Source organism: Elephas maximus, chromosome 24 (genome assembly GCF_024166365.1).
Source record: "Elephas maximus indicus isolate mEleMax1 chromosome 24, mEleMax1 primary haplotype, whole genome shotgun sequence".
Classification (NCBI taxonomy): domain Eukaryota; kingdom Metazoa; phylum Chordata; class Mammalia; order Proboscidea; family Elephantidae; genus Elephas; species Elephas maximus.
In genome coordinates this window covers 34435538-34450709 of record NC_064842.1, presented here as the reverse complement: position 1 = coordinate 34450709, position 15172 = coordinate 34435538, and the positions used below count along the sequence as shown (strand labels likewise).

The following is a 15172-nucleotide window of genomic DNA, read 5'->3' as shown; positions in this document are numbered from 1 at the left end:
TCAAATGTTAAACTAGCCTTGCCTTTCTGACATAAGCCCCACTTGGCCATGATGTGTTATCCTTTTCTGCATATTACTGGGTTGGATTTGCTAATATTTTGTTAAGGATTTTTATGTCTAGGTTCATGAAAACATTGGCTGGTAGTTTTCTTATAATGTGTGTCTGAAGTTTTGATGTCAGGGTTATAAAACAAGAAGTGTTCTCTGTTCTTTTATTTTATGAAAGATTTTTGTGTAATAACTTATTTATTCCTTAAATATTTGATAAATTAACCAGTGAAGCCATCTATTCTAGGAGTTTTCTTTGTGGAAAGGTTTTGATAATGAATTCCATCTCTTTAATAGATATAAGGCTATTTAGATTTTCTGTTTCTTTTTTATGTCAGTTTTGATAATTTGTGTCTTTCAGGATATTTGTCCATTTCATCAAATTTTAAAATTTATTGACATAAGTTGTTTATGATATTCCGTCATTATCTTTTTAATACCTCAAGTATCCCTTCTTTCAGTACTTTAAGTAATTCATGTTTTTTTTCTTTAAAAGAAGCCAATGCTTAACTTTAGTAATATTCTTCCCCCCCATGCTTTCTATTTTGTTGTTTTTTGCTCTTATCTTTATTATCTTGTCTTATATTATTATCTTATATTTCCTTCTACTTTGGGTTTTATTTGCTTTACTTTTTCTAGCTTCTGAAGGTACAAATTTAATTGCTGGTATTGTTTTTTGAATATAAACATTTAAAGCTACAAATTTCTGTCTAAGCACTACTTCACCTGCATCCCACCAATTTTAGTTTGAAATATTTTCTAATTTCCTTTGTGATTTCTGCTTTGACTCATGGGTTATTTAGAGTGTGTTCCTTATTTTCCAGATATTTGAGCATTTTAAAATATCTTTTATTTATTGATTTCTAATTTAATTCTATGTTTTTAGAGAACAGACACTGTAAGATTTCAATATTTTGAAATTTTTACATTTTTATGACCTAGGATATGATCTGTTTTGAAGATGATTCCAGATGCACTTTAAAGAATATATATTCTGAAGTTCTTGGGTGTGGTGTTCTATACATATAAATTAGACCAACATGGTCCATAGTGCTTTTCATATAGTTGTCATTGATTATTCTGTTTACTTTTTTCTATCAGTTACTGAGAGATGGGTGTTAAAATCGTCAGTTATGATTGAGGATTTGTTTACAGATAGTCCCTGACTTATGACAGGGTTCCATTCCATCGTAAGTCAGTTCTGATGTAAGTCGAATACCTCATTTCTTTTTTTTTTTTTTTTTTTTTAATTTTTCATTAGTATTTTCTTTTATTATCAGTATCTTTATAAATTAAACCTTTATTTGTCTTTAGGGGTTGAAACCTTACAGATATATTTTAATATATATATGCATACATAAAAAAATAGACAAACTATAAAAATTTACTCTGACAATGAAGAAGAGTTGTGTGATGTTGGCATTTTGTAAGTCATGGTAGTAACTCCTCTTACGGAAGGTTCTGGATCATCTGGATTTTCCTTGAGAATAGAGATGACGTGTCTGGTCAACAAATTCGTGAGAGTTGTTTGTATCATCCTTTTCTTTTTTTCTTCATGTATTTCTTGGTAACTTCTCATGCTTCCTGAATCTGCCTGTTGACTTTAGCAAAGCAATCAGCATTTGGGTCCATGTTTTCAAGTAACTGAAGCCTGTGATTTAGTTTAGAAAAAACTCCAGTAAATCTGCTTTTACTGTAAGATTTTTTGACAACTTCTCCTTTTCCTTTTCCTCATTATCTTTCTTTAGCATCTTTCTTCTTCAAAATCCATTAAGCCCTGATCTGTCAGTTCCCCTTCTTTGTGATCTGTGAGCTGTTCCACTCCAGCGATATTGAGTTCTAAATTCAGTGTTCTTGCCACACGGCCTATTTTTCCAAAGCGATCTCCTTCATCATATTATCCCGATCAAATGCTTTTGAAGCACATTCACATAACTCAGCAATTTTTTCCATATCCCCTGCATACGTTTTCCCATAACTTCCTCCCAGGAAGATGCAATGTTCCAGATACACTGATGGTTGTAAGTGCAGTTCATCATAACTTAAATATGCCGCAAGTTGGGGCTACCTGTATTTCCCCATTTATTCTGACAGTTTTTGCTTTCATGTATTTTAAAGCTCTGTGATTATACACACACACATTCAGGATTATTATATCTTACTAATGAATTGACCTTATTATCATTATGAAGTGTCTCTATCTCTGGTAATAATCTTTGTCTCTAAGTCTACTTTGTCCAATATTGATAAAGCTATACCAGTTCTCTTACGTTTTTTACTTGGTCTATCTCTTTCCATTCTTTTAAAATATCTGTGTATTTATATCTAAGGTTTGTTTCTTATGAATTATAGCTAGATTTTGCTCTTTTTTTTTTTTTTCCAGTCTAGTCTAACAATCTTTTCCATTTATTTGGAGCGTTTAGTCCATTTACATCTGATATATTTGTTGATATGGTTGATCTTGGGCCTACTATTTTGCTGTATGTTTTCCACTTGTCCAATGTGTATTTTGTTCCTCTGTTCTTACTTTCCTGCCTTCTTTCGGATGGATTGCTTATATTTTTAATGCTCTATTTTAATTCTTCTTGCAGTATTTTTTTTAGTGGTTGCTCTGAGAATTACATTATACCTCCTTAGCTTATAATAGTGAACTTCAGAGTCAGTATCATACCACTTTACATAAAATGTAAGAATCTTGTAATAGTTTTAATTCCATTCCCTATTCCTTGTCCTAAATACTATTGCTATCATCTGTTTTTCTTCCACATATGTTATAAGTGTTAAAAATTTTTGTTTTAAATAATTAGTTATCTTTTAAAGAATTTAAGAAAAGGAAGTATGTATAGACTGTTAAGTTTTTATTCTCATATTTACAGTTTCTAATATCTTCAATCCTTTCCATAGATTCTAGTTTTCATCTAATGTCATTTCCCTTCAGCCACCAAAACACCTTCTTTAGTATTTCTTTTCTTATAGTCTTACTGGTGATGATGTCTCTCAGATAATGTTTATCTAAAGAGTCTTTATTTCTCCCTCATTACTGAGGAATATTTCTCTGAATAGAATTCTGAGTTAATTTTCTCTCAGCATATTACAAATGTCATTCCAGTATCTTCTAAACTGTATTTTTCTGTTCATAATTTTATCATCATTTGTATTGTTGTTCCTTTGTATGTTATGAGTCATTTCCTCTGTCTGCTTTCTGTATTTTTACTTTGTCTTTGATTCTTAGCAGTGTGTCTGTGATGTACTAAATTTGGTTTTCTTTATATTTTTTCTGCTTGGGGTTTGCTGTCCCCTTGAATATAGAAGATGATATTTTTCATCAAAATTTGGAAATTAGCAGCTTTTTATTTCTTTGCGTATTATTTTTCGGCCTCATTTTTCTTTCTTCCCCTTCTTGGACTCCAGTTGCATATATGTTGTACCATTTGATAGTAACACATAGATCACCTAGGCTTTTTTTCTCTTACAGTTTGTTACTTTGCTCATTAGATAGGTTAATTTCTGTTGATCCATCTTTAAGCTCATTGATCCTCCAGTATCTCCAATCTGCTGTTAAGCTCAATCAGTGAATTGTTCATTTTAAAATTGTATCTTTCAGTTCTACAATTTTCATTAAACTTTTTATCTGCTGAAATCTCCCATCTGTTCACCTGTTATGATCATTGTTTCCTTTGAGTTTTTTAATGTAATTATAATAGCGATTTAAAGTCCTCATCTACACTCCAAAATCTGGGTCACCTCAGGGTGAGCTTCTATTGGCTTTTTTTTCCTCTTGGGTATGGGTCATATTTTCTTGCTTCTTCTTGTCTAGTGATTTTTTTATCTTTTAATGCATATTGTGGATGATATGATCTAGAAACACTGGATTCTGTTATCTTCCTGTAAAGAGTGTTGACTTTTTTTCTATTGAGCAATTAAGTTACTGGCTGATCTCTTTGAATCTATGTAGGCTTGTCTTTGTACTTTGCTAGGGTGTGTATGTTAGGATTTGCCACTAATTCTGAGTGAATCCCTTAGTCCTGAGACATAGCCTATATTCCTAAATATGATCCTTTGGGTTTCTGTGGAAGAACTGAGGTATTTACCAAGCCTCTGTAACTTAAACTAAACCAAATGAAGCCCATTGCCGTTGAGTCAATTCCAATTCATAGCGATCCTATAGGACAGAGTAGAACTGCCCCATAGGGTTTCCAAGGCTGTAAATATGTACGGAAGCAGACCACCACATCTTTCTCCTGCAGAGTGGCTGGTGGGTTTGAACTGCCAACTTTTCTTTTAGCAGCTGAATGTTTAACCACTGTGCCACCAGGGTTCCTCCCACTAACTTAGATGGATTCAAATTCTAAACTTTTGACTGTTTAAAAAAGAACTTGAAATACTTGTCCTCACTGATTGTGAATAGTAGCCTCATCTTCATATATAAAACCCAGGAGCCCTGGTGGCATAGTGGTTAAGAACTTGGCTGCTAACCAAAAGGTCGACAGTTCAAATCCATCAGCTACTCCTTGGAAACCCTATGAAGCAGTTCTGCACTGTCTTATAGGGTCACTATGACTCAGAATCGACTTGAGAGCAATGGGTTTGGTTTAGTTTTCTATACATAGCAAAAGCTTTTTATGACCACATCCTGGGATAAATGTACTCTTTATAATAAGACTTTGTGTGATAATGAAAAATGTATATCATTAACAGATCACAAGTATATAGGCTGTACAATTTGACCAATAATGAAACTAATTTTGTGTAAAAGCCAGACAGCTGCACTTTGTCACTTATATTATTTGTGATAAGTCTTAGAAGACAAAGATTTGCAACATTGTTAACCATTAAATTAGCACCATTAAAATTAGCACCATTCACATTTCAAGTGCCTGGGTGACACCTTCCTTGGCTCAGTTAATTAGGAGACTCTCTTGCAGTTTCAGAGGAAAGGGGTTTAAAAAGTTCCTCATTACGGTTGCTCGATAAAGGAGACTTCACTTATGTAAAAGCCTTTTTCAGAAGACTAGTAGCTCTTAGAAAGTTGTCCTCCCGGTCATTCAGTTGCTTTTAGAAAACAAAAATCATCTTAACAGAGCTCTACCTTGTAACCACAGGGCAGTATTGATCCCACCAGACAAGTTTGGGGAAGATTGCCCAGCAGAGGGCTGATCGCTAGGAGGGGTGGTACAGGCACAGAGGCCGGGTGTATGCTCTGGTCTCCATTTCTCAAGCGTTGCAAGCTCTCTCCCCTGATGGGCTTTTGAATTCTCTTCCACAGGCTTGATGCGCTCACGGGTACGTGGGGCTGATGCTGCCCAGGCCAAGGTCCTGACCTTCCTGGATAGTCACTGTGAATGCAACGAGCGATGGCTGGAGCCCCTCCTTGAGAGGGTGGCTGAGGTGAGGGAGGGGCCCAGGGAAAGGGTGGGGGCTCCTCTGTGGCTTTCCTTGATGCTGGAGAGGAAACAGTGCCTTTGGATCATTTGTTTAGAGGGCATTTTATTCACTGTAAGAATCTACCCCCAGGAAAAAAAGTCACAAGTAGAGGCAAGGGCCACCAGAGGCTGGTGAAACCTTGAGTAGTTTAAGGCAGCTGTTTTCTTGGGAGAATCTTCCTTACTGCCTGCAGCTTTGAAATCAACTCACTGAGCTTAAAAGCAGCCAGTGCTTAGAGAAGTAAGTGGCCCCAGTAAGTGCAGTGTGTTTACTGCTCATATCTGAGGAGGAATGCTGGGGAAGCCTCTGCTTTGGCTGCCCTCTCTGCTCTCAAGGAGGACGGTAGGTTCATCACCCCCAGTGGTGCTCCACTCGTCCGGAAAATGTCCAGACCAGCTTCCAGACCTATTCAGAGGAGGGCTTGGTGGGAGTGGGGGGTATGGTGACCACAGGGTGACTGGTTGAAGGATGTCAGGGGTTGATCCATGCCTATCCTTGGTACCTTTTGTGTTCTGGAAACAATATCACTAATACTACATTTAGCCTTTTGTCATTTCTCTTACCTTCTACTTGTTTTATTTACTTTCTATCCTTCCTACTAAGAAAGGGCTTACTCCCGGTGAGGAGTGTAGACTTAATGAAAATGCTGTAGAAATACAGAATGAAGCTGTAGCAAAACAGGAGGCAGTTGAGGAGCAGTGAGTCACGAATGACTAAATAACCACAAGTTACTAGTATTATTTATTGAGTGCTAGGTGCTTTTTATGCACCAGGTGACTTCTCTTCCTACCAGGCTGCCTCTCAGTAGAGCACAGCCGACACAAAAGGTGCCAGCATGGTGGTAAAGCCTGGAAAGGCCACATTCTTCTGTAATGTGATTCTTGGAACTATTTAAAAAACACCACCACCACCTTGAGCTTAGGGACAAAAAAGTATTGAGGATATTAATTTTCACCAATTCTAGTCTTATCCAAAGAAACAAAAATAAATGAAGTGGCCTTAGAAGTAAAGCAGGTATAGTCTTTGACCCCCGTGCCCAGGTCCAGACTGAGCCAGGCAAGAAGAATTTTGTTCCTCTTTAATGCTGACCTTGCTGGGTTCATTCTTGTCCCACGGACACAAAGGATATCAGAATCTTATGGTTAGTTAGTGTTCTAGGCTTCGTCCCAATAACTCTGTGCATGTTGTACTGATTCTATTCATCCCTCCATAGAGCCCACTAGGAATTTGTTTAGATAAAGTGAGCTGGGCAGCAAATGGACATCTCTTTCTCTAGATGGAAGGGCCCACAGCCGGCAGCTGAGCCTGCTGAGTGAGTTCTATCACCAAGCACAGTGTCTTCCAAGGAGTGGAAGCTGAATAAATATTTGCCAGTTGAATGAATGAATGGAATTTGTAAAGGTCTGTTCCTTGGGACTGGCCCGGCCAGCAGTGTCCTTCTGATTAAGGTCCTTGGTGCGGCCCTATTTCAGGTCCCTCAATCTTACGTTTACTGCTGCTCTTTTAGCTCCCTGGTGAGGCTATACTTTCCCTTTCAAATATGTGGCATATATAATATCTTCCTGACCATGACAGCACAGCATTCTTGCTATAGCATTGATTAATTTGGCTCCCTGCCATACCTCAAGCTCTTTGAGGGCAAGAAATCTGTTATTGATTCTGGTATCCTCAAAGCTTAGCACAATGTCAGGCATATATGGTAAAAAAGAAAAAATATATGGTAGATACTCGATAAATGAAAGCTTTTTAAGCCACCAACCGTTTATCTTTAAGTGCCTGATCTTCTGCCCTATTGTGGTCTCTGCTCTCAGTGCACCACATGGTTTACTTTTCTGTGAAAATTTACACCTGGGTGGTATTGGAACTTCATGATACAAGTTTTTTCTTCTGATTTATTACGCTCTTATCTCTGCTTGATTCTTTTAGTAATTTTTTTTTTTCTTAAATCTTTCTTCTGGCTAATAAGAGTTCTTTAAATGGCTCAGAAAAGCACTTACCCCTTTGTTGAAGGTCAGCATGAGGCAGTCTCACAGTGACTCTCACCACTTAGTCATTCAAGTTGAAAGGAATTAAAAAAAAAAAATAGAAAAGTTAAAAGGCCTGTGTTCACACACTCTTATCAGAACAATGACAACATGCCACAAAGAAATGGCCCATTCTAGGAAAAACTAATTTCTAGGCAGACTGAGAATATGGAAGCCTCCAGTTTATTCAGTTTGCCTTCTGCTATAATTGTATTGATACTCTCCACATTGCACACACACACACACACACGCCTGTAGAAACCTCTTCCTACTTTTTGTTGTGTAGGTAGGTGTCTTAGCAGTGAGTTCATACTTACTGTACCATCCCTGAAGTTAACTGCAGCTAACAAATGACTGGTGTTTCAGTAAGATTGAGCTTAGATTGTGTCTAAATGAAAGCCGCCCTGTGGTTGTAAATGTTACATGTAAGGAACACAGAGAGGGGCCTAGGAAATTTGGTTGCGGTCCTTGCCTTTAGTCAGGCAGATAATGCCTGTGCCATTCAGAACGCATGACCATCTTCTCTTTGTCAGTCATTTGCTTCATGCAGCCATGCTCTTGACCCCTTTCACCCAGAAAGTAATATATCTGTATGAGGGTGAGGAGCAAAGGTGCTTTGATGGGAGGGTTGGGACTCCCAAACAGCCTAGGGTGGCAGTTAGAAATGATATCGTTAATATTACGTTTAGCCTTTTGTCGTTCCTCTTGCCTTCTATTTGTTTTATGTACGTTTTTTCCTGCTTGTTAAGAAAGAGCTTACTTGGGGTGAGGAATGTAGACTTAATGGAAGTGCTATAGAATGTGTATTTGTTGGTTCTACACTGCGACTGGTAAAAATTCCTTCTTTTTGTGGGGTGGGTTTGTATGTGTGATGACTGTTTTTATCTTTTCTCTTTCCATTTTTTAGGACAGGACTCGGGTTGTGTCACCCATCATTGATGTCATTAATATGGATAACTTCCAGTATGTGGGAGCGTCTGCTGACCTGAAAGGTGGTAGGTGTCAGTATGGGATGAGAGTTAGCCTGCTCTGCCCTCTCTGTCCATGTGTGCATCTGAGCTGTGCCCCCAACTCTCACGTGACAGTGTGTGCACGTGAGTGAGGAGCTTTTATGTTCTTGACAAGGAGCACTTCATAGAGCGAGAGAAAAGCAGCCTTTCTTAAAGAACTTCCTGCGTGTCTTGTCTTTTCTCTTTGCCCTTCTGTTGCTTTTGTGAAACATTTGGCTCAGTAGCCAGCATGGTGCCATTTTTGTCAGAGATGATTGTTCCCTGTAGTGGTCTGGGCTGAGGAGACACGAACGCTGGGCTGCAGTGTGTGGAGCAGCTTGTGGAGCAGAGGATTTGTTGAGTTGAGGGGCTAGAGCCACTGTTTGCCTTCTGTCCTCACACCAGCTCTTCTCTAATATCCTGTGTCTCTTTGTGGTGGGGCCATCTCCCTGATCATCCAGTTTGACCCCTGGAGTCATCCCTGGCCCCTTCTCTCCACATAATCCTGCTGGTTTTTACTCCTTACATATGACTTGGCTGTTGACCCCTCCTCCTGGTTCCCACCACTGTTGTCCTACCTCAAATCTGGGTCATCTTTTGTCTAAAAGACTACAACATTTGTCCCCCTCACACCCACCCTCCACAGAGGCCCCAAGTGATTTGTCTGATGCAGTCTTTTCCCTCGTAAAAAATGATTGAAGGCCCCAGAGAGCTTTTGCTTATGTGCCTATATCCATCAACATGTACTATACTAGAAGTGAATGTCGAGAAATCGCTAAAACGCAGAACTTGTGAGTGTACATTCCATTATTTACCAGAGTGACGGCATCACATGTCAGGTGCCTGTGGAACACCCCACTGTGTGCTTCTGCAAGAGGCATGTAACATCTTAGTATAAATACAAAAGTGGTTCTGAGTTCTTAGAGCCCTGAAGGGACCTGTGGGCCTTCAGGGTCCCAGCACACATGGAATTGCTGGTCTCATACAGGTGTTTCATAGTGCCGGTTGGGGTCAGACTGCCCAGCACCACGAGGAGCCAGTTGTGTTCTGTCTGGCTCTGACGAGCTGTCACTGGTGCCCCAGGGTCTGTGCAGGACCCAGGCCCCATCAACTCCACTAGCCCATTGATCAACGCTTCACTCTCTGACACTCGGCTGCTTGGCAGCCTCTCCTGTAAAAACGTAGCTGAGGTCCAAGAGGTGAGCAAAGACCGCCCTAACAAAGGGAAAGCTGCAACAGTCTTGCCGTATGTGTTTGTAATTCACTCATTAAAAGTAGCCCAGTGTCTTTATGTAAAACATGAGCTTTCTTAACCACCTCTAAACATTTTGAGCTGATTAAAAGCAAATGGACTGCACCAGACAGACATACAAACAAAGGGTCAGCTGACAGTCTCACGTGAGAAAAGATGACTGCGAAACTGTAAAATCAGGCACCAGCCTTAAAAGACAGACTTCTGGGGCTGTTCAGCAAGCTGCAGGCTCATGGTCCTCTGCACAGGGGGCTGGCCAGCCCCTCACTCAGCTCCCAGAGCTGCCTCGCTGGGGCTGAGCCGCTGTCTCACCCTCTGTTCCTAAGCTTCCCTACTGGAGAAATGTCACAGTAGTGCCTGCCTTGGTGGGAGTATGAGATTGAAGGCGCCATGACCTGGAAGGTGCTGAGGGCATTGCCTGACATGAAGTCAGCTCCCTGCTGGTGTGTTCTGTGATGGTGACCAGAGGCCTGAGTAAGAGGGGGTTCATGCTCAGGGGACCAACACTGGGAAACATTAACATTCTGGAAGGATTATAACAAACGGTGAGAAGTTAAGATATTCTGGGTTTCGTAGAGGGCAGGTCCTAACCTATCAAGAAAGCTTTTGTGTCTAGAGCATCTAGAAGTCCTCCCCAGTATCTTGAAGAGCCCAGACTCCATGAGCCCTTTTCCTGGCAGAGCAGCTGTTTGTGCCTGTGCAGATGTGAGACACAGAGTGCTTTTTCAGGGGGCACAGGCCTTCCATGGGTCAGAAACAGGCCAGACTCACTCCATGAGCATTTTATGAAAGCCCTTTAGACAAAAAGCAGGGATGATATTTTTAGCACAGTTCTAATCTTATATTAGTCTCTTTGGACTAAATTCATAAAATAAATAATAAAAATAATAACAGACTTCAAAAAAATAAAGGTAGTCATGTTGATTAGCCGTTTGAGGCCTTCTCATCCTCGGTAAAGAGTTGGACTTTGTTTTTCTGGTTTGCAGGGTGTTGTCTGCCCATGGGGAGGGGAGAGTGTGCTCTCCTGTAAAGCCTTAGCCTGCATTGATTTCCTCTGGGTGCGTTTTCCTCACTGTCTCCATCCTGCCGCCCAGCCTCCCAGCCAGCTTACCCCCTTTGCCTGAGCCTGCTCCACCGAGGTCCTGCCTTGCTCAAATTGTGTGCACCAGGGCAGCCCGGCATGTGGCATCCTGGGTTCAGATCTTGCAGATGCAAATATCAGACTGAGGCATCGCAAAAGCCCTTTTGACAAAAAGCCTGAAGCAGAGAGTTCAGGAGGCACAGAGTCCAAAGGTAGAAGAGACTGCAGTGACTAGGCTTGGCCATCACACCCCTGTCAAGGCAATACCACAAACCGCAGGGCCTGCTGGCATGTCTGGATTGCACCACACAGTTCCCCTCATGAATAAGAGCAAAGCTGGGACAGCTGTGTGCCTAAGAGGCTTGATGCCAGGGTCATTTGTGCCCATGCCAGGAGCCAAGTCCAAGTACGAGGCATACACTCTTCTGTCCAGAGTGGCCTGTGGATTCCAAAGTGGAATGGAGCAGATGCCAAATTGACCAAAGATGGAAGGTCATTGTGCCCACTTTTGCAGCTTCTTTTGGCTCATTTTCATCTAAAAGTTTTTGCACTCCCTCCCTCAAATTAAGAGATGGAGGTTCTTAGGCCCAGGGAAGCAGTACTACTCTTTATGTGCCCTCCTCAGAGGTCCCTTTCCCTGGGGCAACACTAGAGACACAGAGGTAGATTTTCCTCTTGGCCACCCCTTTTTCCAGTCTTTCAGCCTTGGATGTGTCACTGTCACTGCACAGTTCCCACTTCTCTTTGTATTTTACTTTTATTCTTATAATTTTAGAGAGCTCTAACCCACAGCTTTTGTTTTGGGCAGGCTTATTGGGGAAGAAAGATTCAAGCTTGTTCTCCCACTTCTGATCTCCCTGCCCTGGCCCCATCTCCTGGTCTTGCTCTCTCCCCTCCAGGTCTTCCTTGCTTTTTATTTTCCAGTGAGTCCTGTGCAAATATCAAGTGTTTCTAAGCTGTAAGGGACAGCATGCAGGAACACATGCAGCTGGTCTGTGTTGTCACTGTCCTGAGTTTCTTTTCTGTCACGGCAGGTTTTGACTGGAATTTGGTGTTCAAATGGGATTACATGACCCCTGAGCAGAGAAGAGCCCGCCAAGGGAACCCAGTGGCCCCCATAAAGTAAGTGTCACTCCTTTTGGTGCTCTAAGGCAAGAACCCCGGGCCTTGTGGACCAAGTTGAGCTCTGCCCCTTTGTCTCCCCAACTCCCCATGTCCTGACTTGGGGAGCATTCCTGCCACTGGGCCATAGAACAAAGCACTTGGAGACTTCTTTTCTCAGATAAAGTCTGTTGCATATTTACAGAGCAGATTGCCAGTTCTTTGTGTTCCATCTTATGTCTAACGTGGAGCATTTTCAGTAGCAGAGTGGAGTCTCCAGTTGGTTTCTGTGACATTGTAAACAGGGATGGGCCACAAGGGCAAGTCCCATCCACCCCAGCCTGGCTTGACCTCCCAGCAGAACTCTGCTCTCCTGTTCATCCACAGAAGGGGCCACCTGTGCTCAGCACATTAGCCTCATGTGAAGGTTGCCTGACCATGCAGCAGGGAGACTCGTGGCTGGGGGTCAGTCAGGACATTTTCTCTAGCCAGTGGGAAACCTGGTTAGGGTAAATTGTTACTCACAGGTAAAGGGGATGACTTCTACAAAGTATGTAGCCCTGAAACATATTTGCTCATAGTTACTCAACATTCACAGAGTGCTATGAAAGTTAACTGTGAGCAAAACACTCTGCTAGCATTTCGTGTTTAATTCTCACAGCATCACTACTAGAACAAAGCAGGGGGTCAGTAAACACTATGTTGTTAACCCCGTCTCCAGGTGATGAGGAAGTGACGAATGGGACGAGTCCCTTTTTACAGATGAGAACACTGATCTATATAATGACAATGATAACTAACGTTTATTGAGCAGTTCCTAAGGGTTCTGAGTGTTTTATGTGTATTATTTTTTGTAATCCTTAAAATCACTGTATGGGGAAACTGAAGCCCAGAAGGGTTAAGTTTCCAAGTTGGCAAGTGTTTCAAATGGAAACAGCCCAACTGCAGAACACACACTCTCTTTCACTGAGCTGTCCTGCAGTGATGGCAGAGCCTCAGTTCAGCACAGTGCTGAAGTGGGAATGTCCATGTGGGAAAAGTGGCCTAGGCATTTGAAAATAGCAGTGGTCAGGCAAAGGGACAGGTGTCTTGAACTATGAGCAAAGAGCCATGGCTTTGAGGTTATTATTAAGGTCAACTTGTAGTTCAGGAATCAAGGGTGTAAGAGGGCTTGTGATCTAATTTTGACCCTCAACCTCTTCCTTTCTTCCCTCCTGCCCCCTTTTCTGCCTCCTTAGAACCCCCATGATTGCCGGTGGGTTGTTCGTGATGGATAAGTCCTACTTCGAAGAGCTAGGGAAATACGATATGATGATGGACGTGTGGGGAGGAGAAAACCTGGGTGCGTATGAGTCTGTCTCTTCACAATTCAGTAGTGAGCAGCAGAGAACTTCAAATCCTGGTGAACAGGGTTCCTTTCCTGCCCACCCAAGAGAAGTATAAATGAAAAATTGAAGCTTTGGAAAGATTATTTGGCAAGAGTTTGTGGAATGCAGAATTCTAATTGGAAAAAAAAAAATTTCAAAGGAATTAAAGTGACCGTTCATTCTGGCATAATTTATCTCAGCATAATTATAAATGGAAACCCTGGTGGTGTAGTGGTTAAGAGCTACGACTGCTAACCAAAAGGTTGGCAGTTCGACTCCACCAGGCGCTCCTTGGAAACCCTGTGGGCCAGTTCTACTCTGTCCTATAGGGTCGTTACGAGTTGGAGTTGACGGTTTTTTTTGTTTTGTTGTGTTTTCCTAATAATTACAGATAGCAGCCTGTCACTTTTAAGAGTGCCTTGGCTTGGGCAGTATAGTGCATCACTCTAAATTAGAGCAGAGAGTGCTAGAGTATAGTTAAGGTCTCAAAAGAAAGTCTACCCTCTTCAATATCATTTGAGTCTGAGAGTTTGGAAAGCAGTCTGCAAACATGGGAGCGTGTTTGTAGCCCGAGGTTTGTATTCAGCTGTATAGAGCAGGGAGGTTTGACTGATGCGTAATCGTGGACATCAGGTAAGGCGGAGAGGCCTTGGCGTGGAAACCCCTCTTGACCACTTTTGCAAATGGTTCTAATTTGTTTTTTTTTTTTGTTTGTTTTTGAATAATACGTCACTTTTACTCAGGCTTAAGGACAATGAAATTTTACAAAGTTTGGTCTATATTGGTGTAAAAAAAAAATTTTTTTTTTTTTTTTTTTTATTGGTAGCCATGTCATTCAGTGCATGGAAGATTTAAAAAAAAAAAAAACTTTAAGGTTTTTGTTTGTTTCACTTGAAGCCTTTGATTTTGAGTGCTTGAGATTCTGCCCTAATTCCTAAATTACATTGTCGCTGGGTGGGTGTGCCCGGGGAGGAAGGGGGCAAGACAAGGGAGAGAAAAAATGATTCCACTGTCATTTTTATCAGTGTTTACTTATAACAGAGACTTAGATATCAGAGCTCTTTTTGTTAGTTAAAAAACAAAACAAAAGCACCCTAGCCTATTATTTTTCTATCATTTTATGATGTTAAACTAGGTGACAGCATCTCATCACTGCAGAATTTCTCTGCCTTAATTTGGTGTTGAAAGCATCTTACAGACCAGTAACTACATTGTGGGGGTGGGGAACCATGGGTCAAACTCCTTTTTGCTTTTGCGTTTTTAAAATGATACTTGACCTTTAAGTAGCCTAGATTGAAGTCACTTGAGCATGAAAGGCTTCAGAAGGATTGTTAACCTCCTGAAGAAAGTGCTGAGTCCACCTTGTTCCACAGACATCAGTTCGGGGAGTGCGATTTCTCTGAGAAGGTGCAGTGGGACCCTAGTCAGGAAGGCCCCATAGAGCAGGGCATCACTCAGGGAAGCACCTTGTGAAATCAAGATGTGGTATCCAGTGCATACACTGTTAGCTGAGAGCACTGATTAGGCAGATGACATGGGCCAGGGATTGAACAGAAATCAGCCAGGAGTAGTATTCCATGGCAACATATTTTGTCATGATGTAGAAAGAGTGTTGATGTAAATATAGAAGAAGGTGGTTCCCCCGGAGACCAGAGGGAGGAAAGAGGATTTTTTTTACTCATCTGGTATTTTGTTGGTCTGGTTTTTATGTTTATATAGTTGTACTGCAGAAGAAGTGTAAGTAGGCCCTGAAGAAGGGGCCAAGTCAGGGTCAAGGCATGAATGGGGATGGCTGGTGCACCCTGCCTCACTCAGTTCAGTTCCTCCCTCCCTCCACCAGCTCTGATAAGGTCGCTCTGATGGAGCCTTCTACTCGCGTGTAGAGG

The 15172-nt window shown here is 41.4% G+C and overlaps 1 protein-coding gene across 1 annotated transcript in view; it reads left to right on the top strand.

The window, feature by feature from the left end:
- GALNT2 (polypeptide N-acetylgalactosaminyltransferase 2) overlaps nucleotides 1-15172 on the top strand; it is a 269778-nt gene that overhangs the window by 221646 nt on the left and 32960 nt on the right. Inside the window, exons 7-10 of the mRNA XM_049868655.1 lie at nucleotides 5315-5436; nucleotides 8404-8491; nucleotides 11853-11940; nucleotides 13158-13261. Of these exons, the coding sequence (XP_049724612.1) occupies nucleotides 5315-5436; nucleotides 8404-8491; nucleotides 11853-11940; nucleotides 13158-13261 (402 nt within the window). The remainder of the gene's footprint in view (nucleotides 1-5314; nucleotides 5437-8403; nucleotides 8492-11852; nucleotides 11941-13157; nucleotides 13262-15172) is intronic.